Source organism: Macaca thibetana, chromosome 16, assembly GCF_024542745.1.
Source record: "Macaca thibetana thibetana isolate TM-01 chromosome 16, ASM2454274v1, whole genome shotgun sequence".
Lineage (NCBI taxonomy): Eukaryota > Metazoa > Chordata > Mammalia > Primates > Cercopithecidae > Macaca > Macaca thibetana.
In genome coordinates, this window is record NC_065593.1 from 36,792,230 (window position 1) to 36,808,063 (window position 15,834).

General features: G+C 54.7%; 1 protein-coding gene across 10 annotated transcripts in view; it reads left to right on the forward strand.

Moving 5' to 3' along the window:
* Positions 1–12,951, forward strand: part of TSPOAP1 (TSPO associated protein 1) — a 27,497-nt gene extending 14,546 nt beyond the window's left edge. For 4 of the 10 annotated variants that reach the window (XM_050764636.1, XM_050764640.1, XM_050764645.1 and 1 more), the window contains 14 exons: positions 1,562–2,392; positions 2,562–2,713; positions 3,051–3,752; positions 4,101–4,301; positions 4,887–5,726; positions 6,322–6,421; positions 6,501–6,652; positions 7,292–7,460; positions 7,844–7,915; positions 8,329–8,361; positions 8,551–8,654; positions 8,738–8,809; positions 9,048–9,158; positions 11,734–12,951. In XM_050764636.1, coding sequence (XP_050620593.1) covers positions 1,562–2,392; positions 2,562–2,713; positions 3,051–3,752; positions 4,101–4,301; positions 4,887–5,726; positions 6,322–6,421; positions 6,501–6,652; positions 7,292–7,460; positions 7,844–7,915; positions 8,329–8,361; positions 8,551–8,654; positions 8,738–8,809; positions 9,048–9,158; positions 11,734–11,913 — 3,719 coding nt within the window. In that variant the 3' untranslated portion in view covers positions 11,914–12,951. Of the gene's footprint in view, positions 1–1,561; positions 2,393–2,561; positions 2,714–3,050; positions 3,753–4,100; positions 4,302–4,886; positions 5,727–6,321; positions 6,422–6,500; positions 6,653–7,291; positions 7,461–7,843; positions 7,916–8,328; positions 8,362–8,550; positions 8,655–8,737; positions 8,810–9,047; positions 9,159–9,820; positions 9,883–11,733 lie in introns of all 10 variants that reach the window. The other 6 variants (XM_050764641.1, XM_050764644.1, XM_050764642.1 and 3 more) reach the window with 5 other exon arrangements.
* The last annotated feature ends 2,883 nt before the right edge of the window (positions 12,952–15,834 follow it).

Genomic DNA, 15,834 nt, shown 5'->3' on the forward strand with positions numbered 1-15,834 from the left:
TCTCTTGTCAAGTCTTCAGGAGAACCGACGCAGGTAACAAAACATAACCATTTGGTAACAAAACATAACCATTGGTGGCTGCCTGGATTGATTGCTGTCAGTCATGCTCCTAGGCGCAGGCCTGCTGGGGGTCCTGATCCTTCTAGAACTTACAAGTGACTCTTTTCACTAGCACTTACTTCATTTGTGTCTAAAGATTCCTTCCCTTACTCTGCTGAGTTGGTTCTCTCTCTCTCCCTCTGTGGATGTCTGCTGTTCACAAAGGGAAGTTGAGGGGCACCCTGGCCCCTGTTCCTCAGGCCCAGGTAAAATCCAATCAGCAGAATTTTTTTATTTTTGGATACAGCATCTTGCTTTGTCGCCCAGGCTAGAGTGCGGTGGCGCGATTACAGCTTGTAGCTTCTGCCTCCCGGGCTCAAGCAATCCTTCCACCTCAGGCTCCTGAGTAGCTGCAACTATAGGCGTGCCACCACTCCCAGCTACTTTTTGCATTTTTTGTAGAGATGGGGTTTTGCCATGTTGCCCAGACTCGTCACAAACTCCTGGGCTCAAGCAATCTGCCTGCCTCTGCCTCTTGAAGTGCTGGGATTACAGGCATAAGTCACCATGCCTGGCCAGTTTTCTCATCTTGACCTGCTTATTTTTTAAAACTTTAATATGAAATTATGAAATTATTACTGCAATTTTTTTTTTTATTTTTTATTTTATTTTATTTTTTTTTTGAGACGGAGTCTCGCTCTGTCGCCCAGGCTGGAGTGCTGTGGCCGGATCTCAGCTCACTGCAAGCTCCGCCTCCCAGGTTCCCACCATTCTCCTGCCTCAGCCTCCCGAGTAGCTGGGACTACAGGCGCCTGCCACCTCGCCCGGCTAGTTTTTTTTTTTTTGTATTTTTTAGTAGAGATGGGGTTTCACCGTGTTAGCCAGGATGGTCTCGATCTCCTGACCTCGTGATCCGCCCGTCTCGGCCTCCCAAAGTGCTGGGATTACAGGCTTGAGCCACCGCGCCCGGCCCTATTACTGCAATTTTTAACACAAAAGTGTTCAAATGTACAGAATACGTTTGAATACTTATATACCCAGCACCTAGATTCAACAATTGTTAAAACGTGGGCATATTTGCTTTATCTGTATGTAGGTTAAAAATGATTTTAAAAGCATTATGATATTTTACTTTGAAATACTCAACGTGCTTATTTAGAACATGATATTCTCCTCCGTCCTCGCAGTCTGAGTGTCACCTGGTAGCTTATTAGAATCACAGGATCTCAGCCCCATCCAGAGAGTTAGAATCTGCATTTTAACAAATATCCAGGTGATTCATATCCAAGTTAAAATTGAAGAAGCACTGTCCTGTAGAACCAAAATACTATTATCAGACCTATCTCTAATCCAGATCTTTACAGCTCTTGTCTTTTAAAAGAATTGACAGTTAAATGTTGATTTGAATCAAATGCTGAAGATCACCCACTAGCAGTTGCTAAAATACATTTACTATACCATTTTTTCTTTATCTCCTCTCTGTCTTCCCCTGCCCTGCCCTTTCCTGTCCTCCTCCCGCCAGGAGAGCTCATGGATGGCCGAAGGGGCCTGGTCCCTTCCAATTTTGTAGAGCGTGTGTCGGATGACGACCTCCTGACCTCCCTCCCTCCGGAGCTGGCCGATTTGTCCCACAGCTCAGGCCCTGAACTCAGTTTCCTGAGTGTGGGTGGGGGTGGCAGCAGTAGCGGGGGCCAAAGCAGCGGGGGACGGAGCCAGCCCAGACCTGAGGAGGAGGATGCAGGGGACGACCTCAGTGTGAGCCCATCACCGGAGGGCCTGGGCGAGCCTCCTGCTGTGCCTTACCCCCGCTGTCTGGTGGTCCTCAAGCAGCTGGCCCACAGTGTAGTGCTGGCCTGGGAACCCCCTCCTGAGCAAGTGGAGCTACACGGCTTCCATATCTGTGTGAATGGGGAGCTGCGGCAGGCCCTGGGGCCTGGGGCGCCACCCAAGGCTGTGCTGGAGAACCTGGACCTGCGGGCCGGGCCCCTTCACATTTCTGTCCAGGCCCTGACCAGCCGGGGCAGCTCCGACCCACTGCGCTGTTGCTTGGCGGTGGGTGCCCGGGCTGGAGTGGTGCCCAGCCAGCTGCGGGTCCATCGGTTGACAGCCACATCTGCTGAGATCACCTGGGTGCCCGGCAATAGCAACTTGGCCCATGCCATCTACCTCAATGGGGAAGAGTGCCCACCTGCCAGCCCCAGTACCTACTGGGCCACCTTCTGCCACTTACGGCCTGGCACACCCTATCAGGCCCAAGTGGTGGCTCAGCTCCCACCCCAAGGGCCCTGGGAACCAGGCTGGGAGAGGCTGGAGCAGCGGGCTGCCACCCTGCAGTTCACCACACTCCCAGCAGGTATGTGGGCTTGGGCTCTGTTGTCCAGAACACCCAGGAGGCCAGGCCATGGGTGATGGAAGAAGGGGACCCTGATCTTATTTGCATTATCAGAGAAATGGCAAATTGGGCAGGTATCTCTGATAGGGAGCATCCTGCATCACTGGGTCTTGTGCCTCCCTGCCCCCAGGCCCGCCTGATGCCCCTCTGGATGTGCAGATCGAGCCTGGGCCCTCCCCTGGAATCTTGATCATCAGTTGGCTCCCAGTCACCATCGATGCTGCTGGCACATCCAATGGTGTCCGGGTCACAGGCTATGCCATCTATGCTGATGGGCAGAAGGTATGGCCCTGCCCACTGTACCCTGGGAGTGGAGGTGGATCCCTTCTTGCTATGCTCAGAGACCAAGGCTCTCTGACCTGGCACAGAGATGCCCAGCCCCTGGCATTTGGGCACCATGAGGCAGATGGGTTAAGAGCATGGGCTTTGGCAGCACATGACGGATTTTAGAACTGTTCCACCACTGAAGCCATGTGGCCAGGAGGATGAAATGAGATAGGCCATGCAGAGGGCTTAGCACAGTACCTGGCATAATGCTAGCTGCCACTGCTGTCAGTACATCCTCACACTTGGCTGTCTCAGCCTCTGCTTCCCATCCTGTGCCCCCTCCACCCTACAGATCATGGAGGTGGCCTCGCCCACGGCAGGCAGTGTGCTGGTGGAGTTGTCCCAGCTGCAGCTGCTGCAGGTGTGTCGTGAGGTGGTCGTGCGTACCATGTCGCCCCACGGGGAGTCGGCGGACTCCATCCCGGCTCCTATCACTCCTGCCCTGGCTCCAGCCAGCCTGCCGGCCCGAGTCTCCTGCCCCTCACCGCGACCAAGCCCAGAGGCCAGAGCACCCCTTGCTTCAGCCTCCCCAGCGCCTGGAGACCCCAGCTCTCCTCTCCAGCACCCTGCTCCCCTTGGAACTCAAGAGCCCCCAGGAGCACCCCCTGCAAGCCCTTCCAGAGAGATGCCAAAAGGGTCCCACAAGGATCCTCCAGCACCTTGCTCCCAGGTACCCTGTTCGGGGAGAGGGGAGCAGGTGCATGCTGGGAGAGGGACCTGGGCTTGGGTCCTTCCTCAGCGCTCTCTGTTCCAGGAGGAGGCTGGGGCAGCAGTGCTGGGCACCTCAGAGGAGAGGACAGCCAGCACATCCACCCTGGGTGAGAAGGACCCTAGCCCCGCAGCTCCCTCACTGGCCAAGCAGGAGGCCGAGTGGACTGCAGGAGAGGCCTGCCCGGCCCCCAGCTCCGCCCAGGGAGCACTGGCCCAGCAGGCGCCAAATACCGAGGCGTGCCAAGGAGGAGACCCAGGGTCTGGGCTGAGGCCCAGGGCTGAGGTAGGGTTTGGGGACACACTGTCACTTCAGAGAATTGGGGCCTGCCTCCCTACCTTTTGCCAGCCCAAATCCAGTTGCCCTCTCTGCCTGTCCTCTGCTCTGGTCCTGCTCTCACACCTTTGGCTGTGCTGTGTGTCTGTCTTTCTTCTAGGATTTCTCTGTCCCATGTGGCTCCAATCTCCCTTCTCCCACCTGCCCCCGACCCATGGTGTACCTCCCCCATTTAGGGCATGGCTCTTTCTCCCTCTGCCAAAGGACCCTTGTTATTGTGGCTGGGGCTGACCCTGCCTGGATCCCCCTGTGCCCCTCACTGTCCTTATCTCTCCTGCCTTGCCTCACCTCTTGCAGAAGGAGGACGCGGCAGAGCTCGGGGTTCATCTGGTGAACTCCCTCGTGGACCACGGCCGCAACTCAGACCTGTCAGACATCCAGGAGGAAGAGGAGGAGGAGGAGGAGGAGGAGGAGGAGGAGGAGGAGGAGCTGGGTTCCAGGACTTGCTCCTTCCAGAAGCAGGTTGCTGGCAACAGCATCAGGGAGAATGGGGCCAAGGTAACAGGGTACGGATGGGCTGCTGGGCCCCAGGCCTCAGTCTCTGGGGCCTCCCAACTGTGTATCAGCAGCTGCTCTGACTGCCACTGAGTGCCAGTAACATTCTAGGTCTGTGGCATGGGCCCTGTCCTAAGCAGAAGATAGTAAGTGGCCCAGGATTGGCCTCTGCCCTCCTGGAAAGAAAGGGGAAGAGGAGGAACTCATTTCTGCACCTTCTCTCCCTCCAGCCCACCAGATACAGCATCCTGGCCAAGGGAGGCTGGTGCCACCTAAGATTCTTGTGCTGGTAGCTTCTGGGGAAGGGATGGGGAGGTCTTCTCCTCAATGCTCCTGTTCCACGGGGCTGGTGACAGTTCCTAGAGTGTGTTCCCTAATTCTTCCTTTGGCTCTCACTGGATATGTGTGCGACTTTGGGCCAGCCACTGTCCCTCTGGTTCCTTCCTCTCGGAGGAAGCTGTGGGAGGGCTGTGGGGTTGTCCGTAACCCCTGCCTTCGTTTGAGGGCAAAGATCACAGCTCTCTCTCCTCTTCCCCACACATCTCTCTTCCCTGCTGCATTCTACTCCCACCTCCCCACCTCCACCAGTCCCAGCCCGACCCCTTTTGTGAGACTGACAGCGATGAGGAGATCTTGGAGCAGATCCTGGAGCTGCCCCTCCAGCAGTTCTGCAGCAAGAAGCTCTTTAGCATCCCCGAGGAGGAGGAGGAGGAAGAGGAGGACGAGGAGAAGGAGAAGCCAGGGGCAGGCTGTTCTTCCCAAGACCCTGGCCCGCCTGAACCTGCATTGCTGGGGCTGGGCTGTGACAGTGGTCAGCCCCGAAGACCTGGCCAGTGTCCCTTGTCTCCTGAGCCCTCCAGGGCTGGAGACTGCCTGGAGGACATGCCTGGATTAGTTGGTGGAAGCAGTCGGAGGAGAGGAGGGGGCTCCCCTGAGAAGCCCCCAAGCCGCAGGCGGCCTCCAGATCCCCGTGAACACTGCAGCCGACTTCTCAGCAACAATGGGCCCCAGGCCTCTGGACGACCTGGCCCCACGCGGGAGAGGGGTGGCCTCCCTGTAATTGAGGGCCCCAGGACTGGACTAGAGGCTAGCGGGAGAGGGCGGCTGGGCCCTTCCCGGAGGTGCTCCCGTGGCCGGGCGCTGGAGCCTGGCCTGGCCAGCTGCCTTTCCCCCAAGTGCTTGGAAATCAGCATTGAATATGACTCGGAGGACGAGCAGGAGGCGGGCAGCGGGGGCATCAGCATCACCAGCTCCTGCTACCCTGGAGATGGGGAGGCCTGGGGCACAGCAACTGTAGGAAGGCCCAGGGGGCCTCCGAAGGCCAATTCAGGCCCCAAACCCTACCCACCCCTCCCAGCCTGGGAGAAAGGGGAGCCAGAGCGGAGAGGCCGCAGTGCGACGGGCAGAGCCAAGGAGCCACTCTCCCGGGTCCGTGCTCACTCCCCGCCCTGGGCAGCCCCTGCCTGCTGCTGCCTGGTGGCCCTGCTTGCTGCCCACCAGCAGCTCCCATTCCACGCTGCCGCCTCCATCAGCAGAGGTGGGGCCGGGCCTCCGGGCTCCCTCACCTGCCTCCTCCCACCCACATTCCACTGCTTTGCTGCTTCTGCTGATCAGAACTGGGATGCACAATATTCTATCACTAGTCACCTGTTGCGGCCTTTGGGCAGGGTCGCCCTTTCCTCTGCATAGCTAGTTATGGCTTCAGGACGCTGACTGTGATGCCATGTCCAGGGTCACCTGCCCTGATGCTGATGGGAGGCCCTCCTCTCACGGCTCCTCAGCCAACTCTAGTCCCCTCTACTCCACTCATCTACTTGGGGGCAGGGGCTGGGGCCTCCCCTCCTGCCCGCCCTCCCACTGTGGGAGTGTCTGAGGTCTCCAGCAGGCCGGGCGAGACTCCAGGAGAGGACTGCTGTGCTCCTGCGCTGCTGTGCTGCTTACGCTGATGGGGCAGAGCTGGGGAGCACGGGCCCACCGGAGGGATGGTGTGTTACTTCTGCCATCTGTTGCCCTCTTTTTGCAGGCAACAGAGACTAGGGAAGCCAGAGGGCAGGACAGCTCTGGGCGGAGAGGCCCCCAGAAGAGAGGTGCCCGAGTCCCCAGGCCAAGCACTGCAGAGCTAGGTGAGCATCTGATGGGGGTTGAGCTAGAACCCCTCGGCCAGAACTCGCTGCATCACCGCCCTCTCCACTGTCTCCACAGTCCCTGTGAGGAGCCCGTCAGAAGCATTGGCTTACCAGCACCTACCCGTCAGGATCTTTGTGGCTCTGTTTGACTACGACCCCGTGTCAATGTCGCCCAATCCTGATGCTGGAGAAGAAGAGCTTCCCTTCCGAGAGGGTCAGATCCTGAAGGTGACTGATTTGCCATCAGGGCTCAGAGCTCCAAACACCAGCTAGGTCTTCCCTCCTCCCTCCTTTCCTCCACTGGAGGTAGCACAGATGTGCGGAGAACACAGCTTCTAGAGCAGATGACGTGGGTTTGGACCCTGACTCTGCCGCTTCTAGCTGTGTAACCTTGAGTAGATTACCTAGGCCCTCTGGGCCTCAGTTTTCTTATTGGTAAAATGGGGATAATATTAGTGTCTACCTCACAGGGTGGTTTGTGGATTAAATGATCCAATGTACATAAAGAGCTTAAACTGCCTGACACATAGGCAGCACAGTCTAACTATCTGCTGCTGACATTGCTATTTTGATTATTCCTCCAAGTATTGATTGAAGGCATTTTGCTATTGCTCTGAGATTAAGGAGATCCACTCTGGGGTGGGCAAAGGGCATGACCGTGTAGACAGTGAATGGGGTAATACAGAAAGGGCTGTTTTCTCCTATTCCTCTGATCCTGTTCGTTTCTGTTTTTCCCCCTTTCCCATTCCATGGCCTACGAAAGGGAGAAGATTCTTCTGCATTTCCAAGTGGGGTGTTGCTGGGGTTCGGGGCCTGGGGCACAGGGAGCGAGCAGAACTGGCTCAGACCACTGTTCTTTGCCTCCAGGTGTTTGGGGACAAGGATGCCGACGGCTTCTACCGGGGCGAAGGTGGGGGCCGGACAGGCTACATTCCCTGCAATATGGTGGCTGAGGTGGCTGTGGACAGCCCTGCCGGGAGACAGCAGCTGCTCCAGCGGGGTTATTTGTCCCCAGATATTCTCCTCGAGGGCTCAGGTATGACCTGCTGCTGTCCCTCACCCCCCTCCTACCAGCCCTCTTCCAACTCCACCTGACCCTGAGCAATTGTTGTGTCTGGGGTGCCCCCACTTACCCAGACTCTAGCAGAGCCTTGGAGCCTTGAGAACCCTGTGGCTGGTGGTCAGACTGCACGTGGGCTGGCCACATGGAGTGGGCGTCTGTTGCGGAGGGGAGTACAGCCACGCGGCCAGGAATTTTGGGTCCTGGAGGTTGGGTGGGGCTCTTGTCAGGGATGGGAGATGAATGCCCTCATGAAACAAGCTCAGTAAGCCAGCACGGCCCTGAGAGGAAACTCCAGAGTCCCAGTCCTGTCTCTCCCACCTCCCCTGCCTCGCTTTCTCTCTGCTTTCCTGGATCAGGGAATGGTCCCTTTGTGTACTCCACAGCCCGCACAACTGGGCCTCCTCCCAAGCCCCGCCGCTCCAAGAAAGGTGGGTAGGACCCCATTCTCTCTCAGGTGCTGGGAGGGTGTGTGTGCGGGTGGGGTGGCGCTGCTTGGCTGGCTGGGGAGGCACCTCTGGAGTTTTGAGCAGGTAAAGGGAATCAGGGCAGACCACCCACATCCCCTGCCTCCCGCTGTGGGGGGCTTTTTTCCGGTGGGGATGAGGGATGGTTTGTGGAGCTCTCTGTCCCCACAGGCACCTGACTGTAAAATCCACGAACCCCGGACATGCCATTTAGCCTTTCTGGGTGTTAGTTCACCGCCACACCAAAGGGCTGGGGAGATGCGCCCTCAGCAGCCTTCCCTGCCTGCCTCCTTGTGTGTGTGTCTGGCCTGCGCTGCAGCACCTGCAGCCTGGGCGGGCAGGGCGGGGTGGGGCTCACAGGCACATTCTCTCCACAGCTGAGTCGGAAGGCCCTGCCCAGCCCTGTCCAGGTGAAGGAACATCCCTGGGCCCGGGAGGCTGGGGAAGGAGATAGGGTGGGTGGCCCCTCTGGCCTCGCCCCAGGGGCTACAACTAGTGGGGAGGTGGTGACAGGGGTTCGGCAGGGGTCCAGGGCAGAAGACAGGATGGAGTATAGGGCTCTCCAGAGAGTCCAGAGTCTTCTCCTTCTCCCGCTGCAGGCCCCCCTAAGCTGGTCCCCTCCGCTGAGCTGAAAGCTCCCCACTCCATGGTGGCTGCATTTGACTACAACCCCCAGGAGAGTTCCCCCAATATGGACGTCGAGGTGAGGACCCTCAGACAGAGCCCAGCAAAGGGGGCGGTGGCAGAGCCTTCCTGGGCCTGATGCCCTCCTCTTGTTTTCCACAGGCAGAGCTGCCCTTCCGGGCAGGGGATGTCATTACTGTGTTTGGGGGCATGGACGATGACGGTTTCTACTATGTGAGAACATTGTTGGGGAGGGTGTACCACACCCCAGCCCCCCAGACTTCCCAGGGAGGGCTCTCCCAGAGCTGGGCAGGGGGATGGGCAAGGAACCCTCAGGAAGTCTGGTGGAATGGAATGGGTCACCTCCCTGGACAGTGGTTTTGGCCCCAGCTATTCCCCAGGGGCATCAGGGTCGAGGGGCAGAGCTAGAGCCTGTTTCCTGATCTCAGCCTCACCAGCCTCTCCTCTCCAGGGGGAATTAAATGGACAAAGGGGCCTGGTTCCATCCAACTTCCTGGAGGGCCCTGGGCCTGAGGCAGGAGGCCTGGACAGGGAACCCAGGACACCCCAGGCTGAGAGTCAGGTCAGTGAGGAGCTGGGCTCCCAGCCTGGCAGGGCGGTCTACCCTACTGGTGGGGTGGTAGGGCCAGGGCAGTGTTGCAGCAGGGGTGCAGCTGGGGTGGTCATGCAGGTAAGCACTGTGTCCAGTGCAGAGCCACTAAGTGACCACCAGAGGGGAGCCCCACCATGCAGCTGCCCCCAAATATGTGCCCCTCTCTGCAGAGGGGTGATAGCTGTGACCCTGACCCCCAGGCCATCTGACCGGCTGCCAACACCCGGGGGCTGACACAGGTGAGGGGCCCTGTGGAAAAGGACCCCTCTGCCTCATGCCTGTAGCCAATCAAAGTCCCTGTTTCAGGATACTCCCACCCTGGGGGGGGTGTCTCCCTACCTCCCAGGTGCCTTTGGAAGCCAGTTGCCCAGCCAGGCCCAGCTTCCTGGGTTCTCATTCCTAGAGCTTACCTCTCCTTGGGGTGGGTGGAATACAACTAAGCCTCCACCCTCAGAGGGCAGGGAGAGAGGGTGAAGAGGCCAAGCCCCAGTCAGAAAACTCAGGGCTTCCATGTGTAAACACAAAGGCCTTGGAGAGCAGGGCCCACCAATGTACAGGGCCACCTGGCAGCCGGGCGGAGAAGATGCGGGTCTGTCTGTAACCCATCTCCTCTCTTTGTTCCCTGTCCTCAGAGAACGAGGAGGAGAAGAGTCCAGTGCTAGATGGAGATAGATATATGTAGAGAGAGCAACATGTAAGTGGGGGGACTGCACCTCTATGTGACCCCTCACGCCCACTTGACCATAATCAGACAGCACTCCTTTGTCTCAAATACTGGAGCTGACCCAGCTTTCCCACTGTTGTCCAGGGAATGGCAAAGGAGAGCTTGCCATGAGCCAGATTTGCATAGAGTCACCCCTCCCCCTCCCTGCTCCCCTTGCCTTGCCTTTACCCAGGGCAGTGCCAGCTGTCATAGGATTACATGTCATCTTAGTGTGTGATGTCCCATATTAGCTGATGCCTCCTATTCTATAACACATATGGTTTATAGAACATGACGTGGCATCCATAGTAGGACTCATCAGTGGTATTATGATACTGTGCGGCTACGGTATTATAATATTGTAATTATTACTGGTGCCAGGGTGACACTGTAATGCCACCAGTAATAATAGGCTTCCCACCCTTGTCTCTGCATTGTGACCTGTTAGGGTGATCAGATGCATGATTTACCTCAAACTCTCAGTTTTCTCTATTTGGGGGATAAAAGGGGAAGTTTGGCCAGGTGCGGTGCCTCATGCCTGTAACACTAGCTACTTGGGAGGCTGAGGTGGGAGTCACTTTAGCCCAGGAGGTCGAGGCTGCAGTGAGTGGTGATCACGCCACTTCACTCCAGCCTGGGAGAAAAATAAAGGGGAAGTTTGAGTAGTTCAAATCCATAAATAACCCCAAATCATTATTCTCTGGAGCCCAGAAACCTCGTTCTTTTGTTTCCCTGACAACCTCTCCCTCCTGGATGTTGCGGAAGGAGCCCTAAGAGGGAGTGGGAAGGGTCTGGGGCTCCCCAACTGGCTCTCAGCTCTGGCTGATTGGGGGTAGATGCTTTGGCCTCTGTGGGCAGCCCTGCCACATCACCACAGGCCTGCGGCAGGGGTGGGGCCTCGGCTGTGCACCCACTTTCCTTGCCTCTGGCCTGGGCTCTATAGTTGGTTCTGGCTGGGAGCCTGCCAGGCTCTGGGCAGCGAGTGGGAGTTTGAGGAAGGGAAGACATGCAGGCTGGCAAGAGCTGACAGAGCTGTGCCAGGTCCCGGAGGTGAAGGTGGGAACAGAGGTGTGGGGGGCTTTCTGGTGGCTTCTCTGTTCCCCCAGCTTCCTGGCCTTAGATCGCTAAGGAGCGCCGTCTGGGTGGGCTCGAGGCAAAGGGAGTGGAGTTAGGAGATTCAGTAAGGGAGAAGATGCTGCAGCCTCCAGAGCCTGTGGTGGGGGCTGAGTGATGCCCCCAGCTGTGAGTCTCTCTGGGTCCTTGGCTTCCCCGCAGTCCTCTTAGGGCCCTTAAGGTAGAGTCCCAATCTTCCTCCCCATGGAGTGGGTACTGGCTCCATTCCCTGAAGGCCTGGGGGGGCCACACCTGCTGAGTTTGGGGAGACGCTCCTGTCTACGAGGGGCTGTGGAAGCTACCTTCCTTGGCAGTGACAGCTGCTTCTAAGCAGTCCTTGTCCTTGCGGTCTGTTTTTTGGGAGAGAGGTGACATGTGAGAAGTTGGGGGCACCCATCCTGAGGGGCAGCTTCCAAGAACTCTTGGGCCTTGTCAGCCCTGCATCCTGGAGGGAGAAGGCAAGGGACCTGCGCAGGGTCACAGGTGAGCAATCCAGAACCAAGACTGCATCCCCTGGGACTCCCAGCTCAGTGCTCCCTCGGCATCACCCTCCCCATTCGCCGCCTGTGCTGTGTGTGTCTGGCAGTGAGTGGTGGGAGGTGAGGCTCTGGTTCTCACCCATGGTTCCATGACATGGGACACTGCAGGCCGCTGAGGCTGTGGAGAAAAGTGGTGGGGGGTCGGGAGGGAATCAGGCCTTGACCTTGCTCCTTCTGTCTCACATTTCAGGACTGGGGCTGCACCACACAAGGGCCCCCCGGGCCCCCAGGTGGGCCCTGTGCTCCCAGCCCTGACAGCGCCCCCAGGATCGAACGTGGGGAGCCCCAGGGCAGAAGCGAGAAGGTGTGGGGTTTCTTCTCCAAGGGGAAACAGCTCATCAGGAGGCTGGGCTCTGGGAAGAAGGAGTGAAGCTGTGGCCCATCCTGCAGGCAGAAGAGGCCCTGAGAGGCCCCCAGACCACCCTCTCCGCTGAGCAGGGAAGGCTCAGACTGGGCCCAGAGCCCCCGTTCTTCTGCATTAACACTGCGGCACTCAGAGAGGATCAAAGAGCCTCCGTGAAGGTCAGAGCTAGATGGCTCCTTAAGGATGAACTCTCTAGAGAAGCACCTTCCTCCTACAGTAGGGGAAACTGAGCCCACAGTGAGTATGTAACTCGACCAAGGTCACTGAGCCAGGACTGGACCCAGGACCCTCGCATCCTGGTCCACCCACCTCGTCTACTAGTGTCCCACAGTGCTGCGCTAGTCCCTTCTGCCACCCTCCCCAGTCCCAGGACGGGCCCTGGGGGGAGAAAGGAGCCTGTGCCCCCTGATGGCTTTGGCTGTCCTGATCTTGTCTTCCCTCCCCTGAAGGAAAGTTTGCACTGGATTTTCTTGGAGCCCCACCTCCCCAGCGGGCAGGCGGGCGGAGCCGTGTATATATGTACATACTCAGTGCCTCAGTTCAGCTTCTTCCACCTCGCTTCCACTGCAAGGCCCGGGAAGGAGAAAGGCCAAGCCAAAGCAGGCCCCACCCCGCCCCCGTCGTGCTCCACCCCTCCCTGCCGCGGCCTCCTGGCCGCTGTATGGTCCCGCCCCCAAAGACCCTGGGGCCCGCGGGGCCGAAAGCGGAGTTGGGTTTGCCTTATTTTGCTCATTGGATTCAAGTTCTTTTGCATAGTTTTCTTTTAACCCCTGTTGGAGTCCAGGGGCTGGAGAAAAGGACAGATTTATGCAGCTATTTTCATACATTCCCCGTTCAGAGTGGGGTAGGGGGTTCTCCACCCTTACCCTATCCACTCCATTCCCCACCCTCTGCCGGGTGAGTGTCTCTTTGCATGTTTCCTTTGCTGTGGTGGGAGATTGTTTGACTGAACCCCCATCCCCACCTTGGTCTCCAGGGGTGTGGAATGGTAGGGGAATTTGTTTAAAAAGACATTTTATTATAATAAAGTCTATTTTCACAAAATCTATGCTGGACTCTACGTGGGCAAAGGACTCCTTGGAGGGGGTGGGGCAGCTGGAGTTTGGACTCTCGACTTCAGACCCCAGAAGTTATATCCTAGGGGTAACAGGGGCAAAAACCTATCAACACCACGAACTTTCGAATTCTTTTCCTAAGAAAAAGATTTGGTAGCTTCCTGAGCCCTTGGTCACAGGGCCAGGTATTTGCTACTGGGCGGGGTTGTGGAGGGAGATGGGACAGAGGGAAAACATCAGTTTCAAGATGGTGGACCGAACACACAGTGCAGTCTATCTCCTCTATACCAAATGCATAGAAATAATAGACGTGAGAGAAACAGAACAAACAAACACTATACACAGTTCCATTTGAAAGCAAGAAAGGGGGCTCTCAGTAGACTAGAAACAACAGGATTCTGGAAAAGACAGAGAACAGATGGCAGATTATACGGATGAAACTCGAGAGTAGGGTATATATATGTGGGAGAGCTCTGCACATTGCCTCTGGACTAGAGGCGGTGCAAACAGGGCAGCAAAGACCCTAGGGGCTACCAATGGTGTGGTTAGTTGGGGTTTTTCTTTAATTGATTGTTGCACATTCTCCTGCCATGGGCCAAGGGCAAAGGTGAAGATGTCTGCCTTTAGATGACAGACTTAGAGAACAGTAGGGGTTGCAGCTTGGATCAGAGACCAGGTGGTACTTTAGGTAACTGGCCACACCTGGCAGAAACAAGATGTATCACTGCCCAGGTGAGAAGGCACCAATCTGCAGCATACTGTGGCTCTTCCCTCTCAACCGAAACCCTCAGAATCACGGCAGCAGTTCCCACCCAGCCATCCAGCAGAGACTCCCAACCACAATGGCAAGGACACAGTAAAGACTCGAAAAATATTGGAGGAAAGCCAACTTCACTAAGAGAGATAACACATGGAAATGGAAAAATATACACAAGTCAATAAAGCATTAGGAGAAAACTTTAAAAAGTCTGCAGTTATTGTTGGAGAGATAAAGGAAGGAATTACATATGGGAAACAAGAACAAATAGTTATGAAAAAGATCCTAATAGAGATCTTGCAAAAAATACATCTTTTCTTGTTAAAAAGGACCCAATATATGGGTGAAGAGCATATAATTCATAGTTGGATAAAATTAGTAAGCTTGAAATTTGAGGTAGTTCCTCAGAGTGCTGTACAAAGGGATAGAGAGATGAGCAAAATGAAAGAAAACTTATACATGGAGGATGGGGCCAAATGTTTCAGGATCTATTCATAAGAATACCCCGGGGTTGGGAAGATGTGGGGAGCAATAGAGACCATGAGTGATAGAACAAATGATGGCTATAAATTTTGTAGGACTGAAGAAAGACACAGATACTTCGATTCAAAGGACTTACTGCATGTGAAGCTGATAAATAAATTACAAGTACAGGAAAAAAGAGAAGCAACCCAATTCAATTTTTGAGACTTGTATAATCTTGTCACCCAAACTAGAACAGGACAAGAAAACATTATGACAGATCTATCTTGTTTATGAACACAGAATATCCTAAATATAGATTTAGGAAACTAAATATACATCATGGCTGCTATATTTAAAAAAAATTTTTTTTTTTTTGAGACAGGGTCTTGCTCTGTCACCTAGGCTGGAGTACAGTGGCATGATCACAGCTCACTGTAGCCTTGACTTCCTGGGCACAAATGACCCTCTCACTTCAGCCTCCTGAGTAGCTGGGAGTATAGGCACATGCCACCATGCCCAACTCATTTAAAAACGATTTTTAAGAGGCGGGGTCTTGCTATATTGCCCAGGCTGGTCTTGAACTCCTGGCCTCAAGTGATTCTCTTGCCTTGGCCTCCTAAAGTGTTGGGATTACAGATATGAGCCACTGTGCCTGGCTTGTAGCATTTGTTTTAATAAGGCAAAAGTGTTTCACCATTTTATTATTAAACTGATTAATTCTATTACTCTATATTAATAGAATTCATTACTGTAACAGATTAGAGGAGAAAAACCACATGCTCACTTCAAGATGTTGAAAAATCTTTTGATAAGTGAAAGCATCCCTTCATAGTTTCTAAATATATAGCAGATAAGAAAAATAAGGAAATTGGGTGGAATCTTATCTGCACGTACCCCATTTGCACTGCAGCTATGGGACCCTGGAAGACAGCCTGCTCTGGGTTTTATACCTTAGGAGCATCAGGACTCTCTGGGATAAAGCCTTGAAGGACATCTGTCTTCTGTAGGGGGACTGGAAGAGAGCCCAGGCTGTTCTGGTCAGTTCCTCCCTGTCTCAGGATGTTGTATTCCCAGCAAGTTTTACAGTCATTCTTGATAACTACAAACAACAAAGAGGGAGAACTAGGTTGGTCTAAGGCTACCTAGAGAACTGTCCTGCAAAGAAAAAATCTAGGATGAAGAAATACAATTGAGTTTTGTATACTGATTTTGTAAGCTGCAACCTTGCTAAACTCACTTATTAGTTCTAGTAGCTTTTTTCTTGGTCGCTTTTTGGAATTTTTTAAGCAAGTTGTCATCTGGGAATGGAGACAGTTTTATTTCTTCCTTTACAATTTGTATGGCACTAATTTTTTTCCTTGCCTATTGCACTGGCCAGGACCTCCAGTACAATGTTGACTAGGAGTGGTGAAAACAGATATCCTTGCTTTGTTTCTAATCTTAGGGGGAAGGCATTCAGTTGTTCACCATTAAGAATGATTTTCATTGAGTTTTTCTGTTTTGTTTTTATAGATGCCCTTTGTCAGGCAGAGAAAGTTCCTTTTGTTTTTTCCTAGATTGCAGAGAGATTTTATCAAGAATGGATGTTAAATTTTGTCAAATGTTTGTTCTGCATCTATTAAGACGATCAAATGTCTTTTTTTTTTTTCT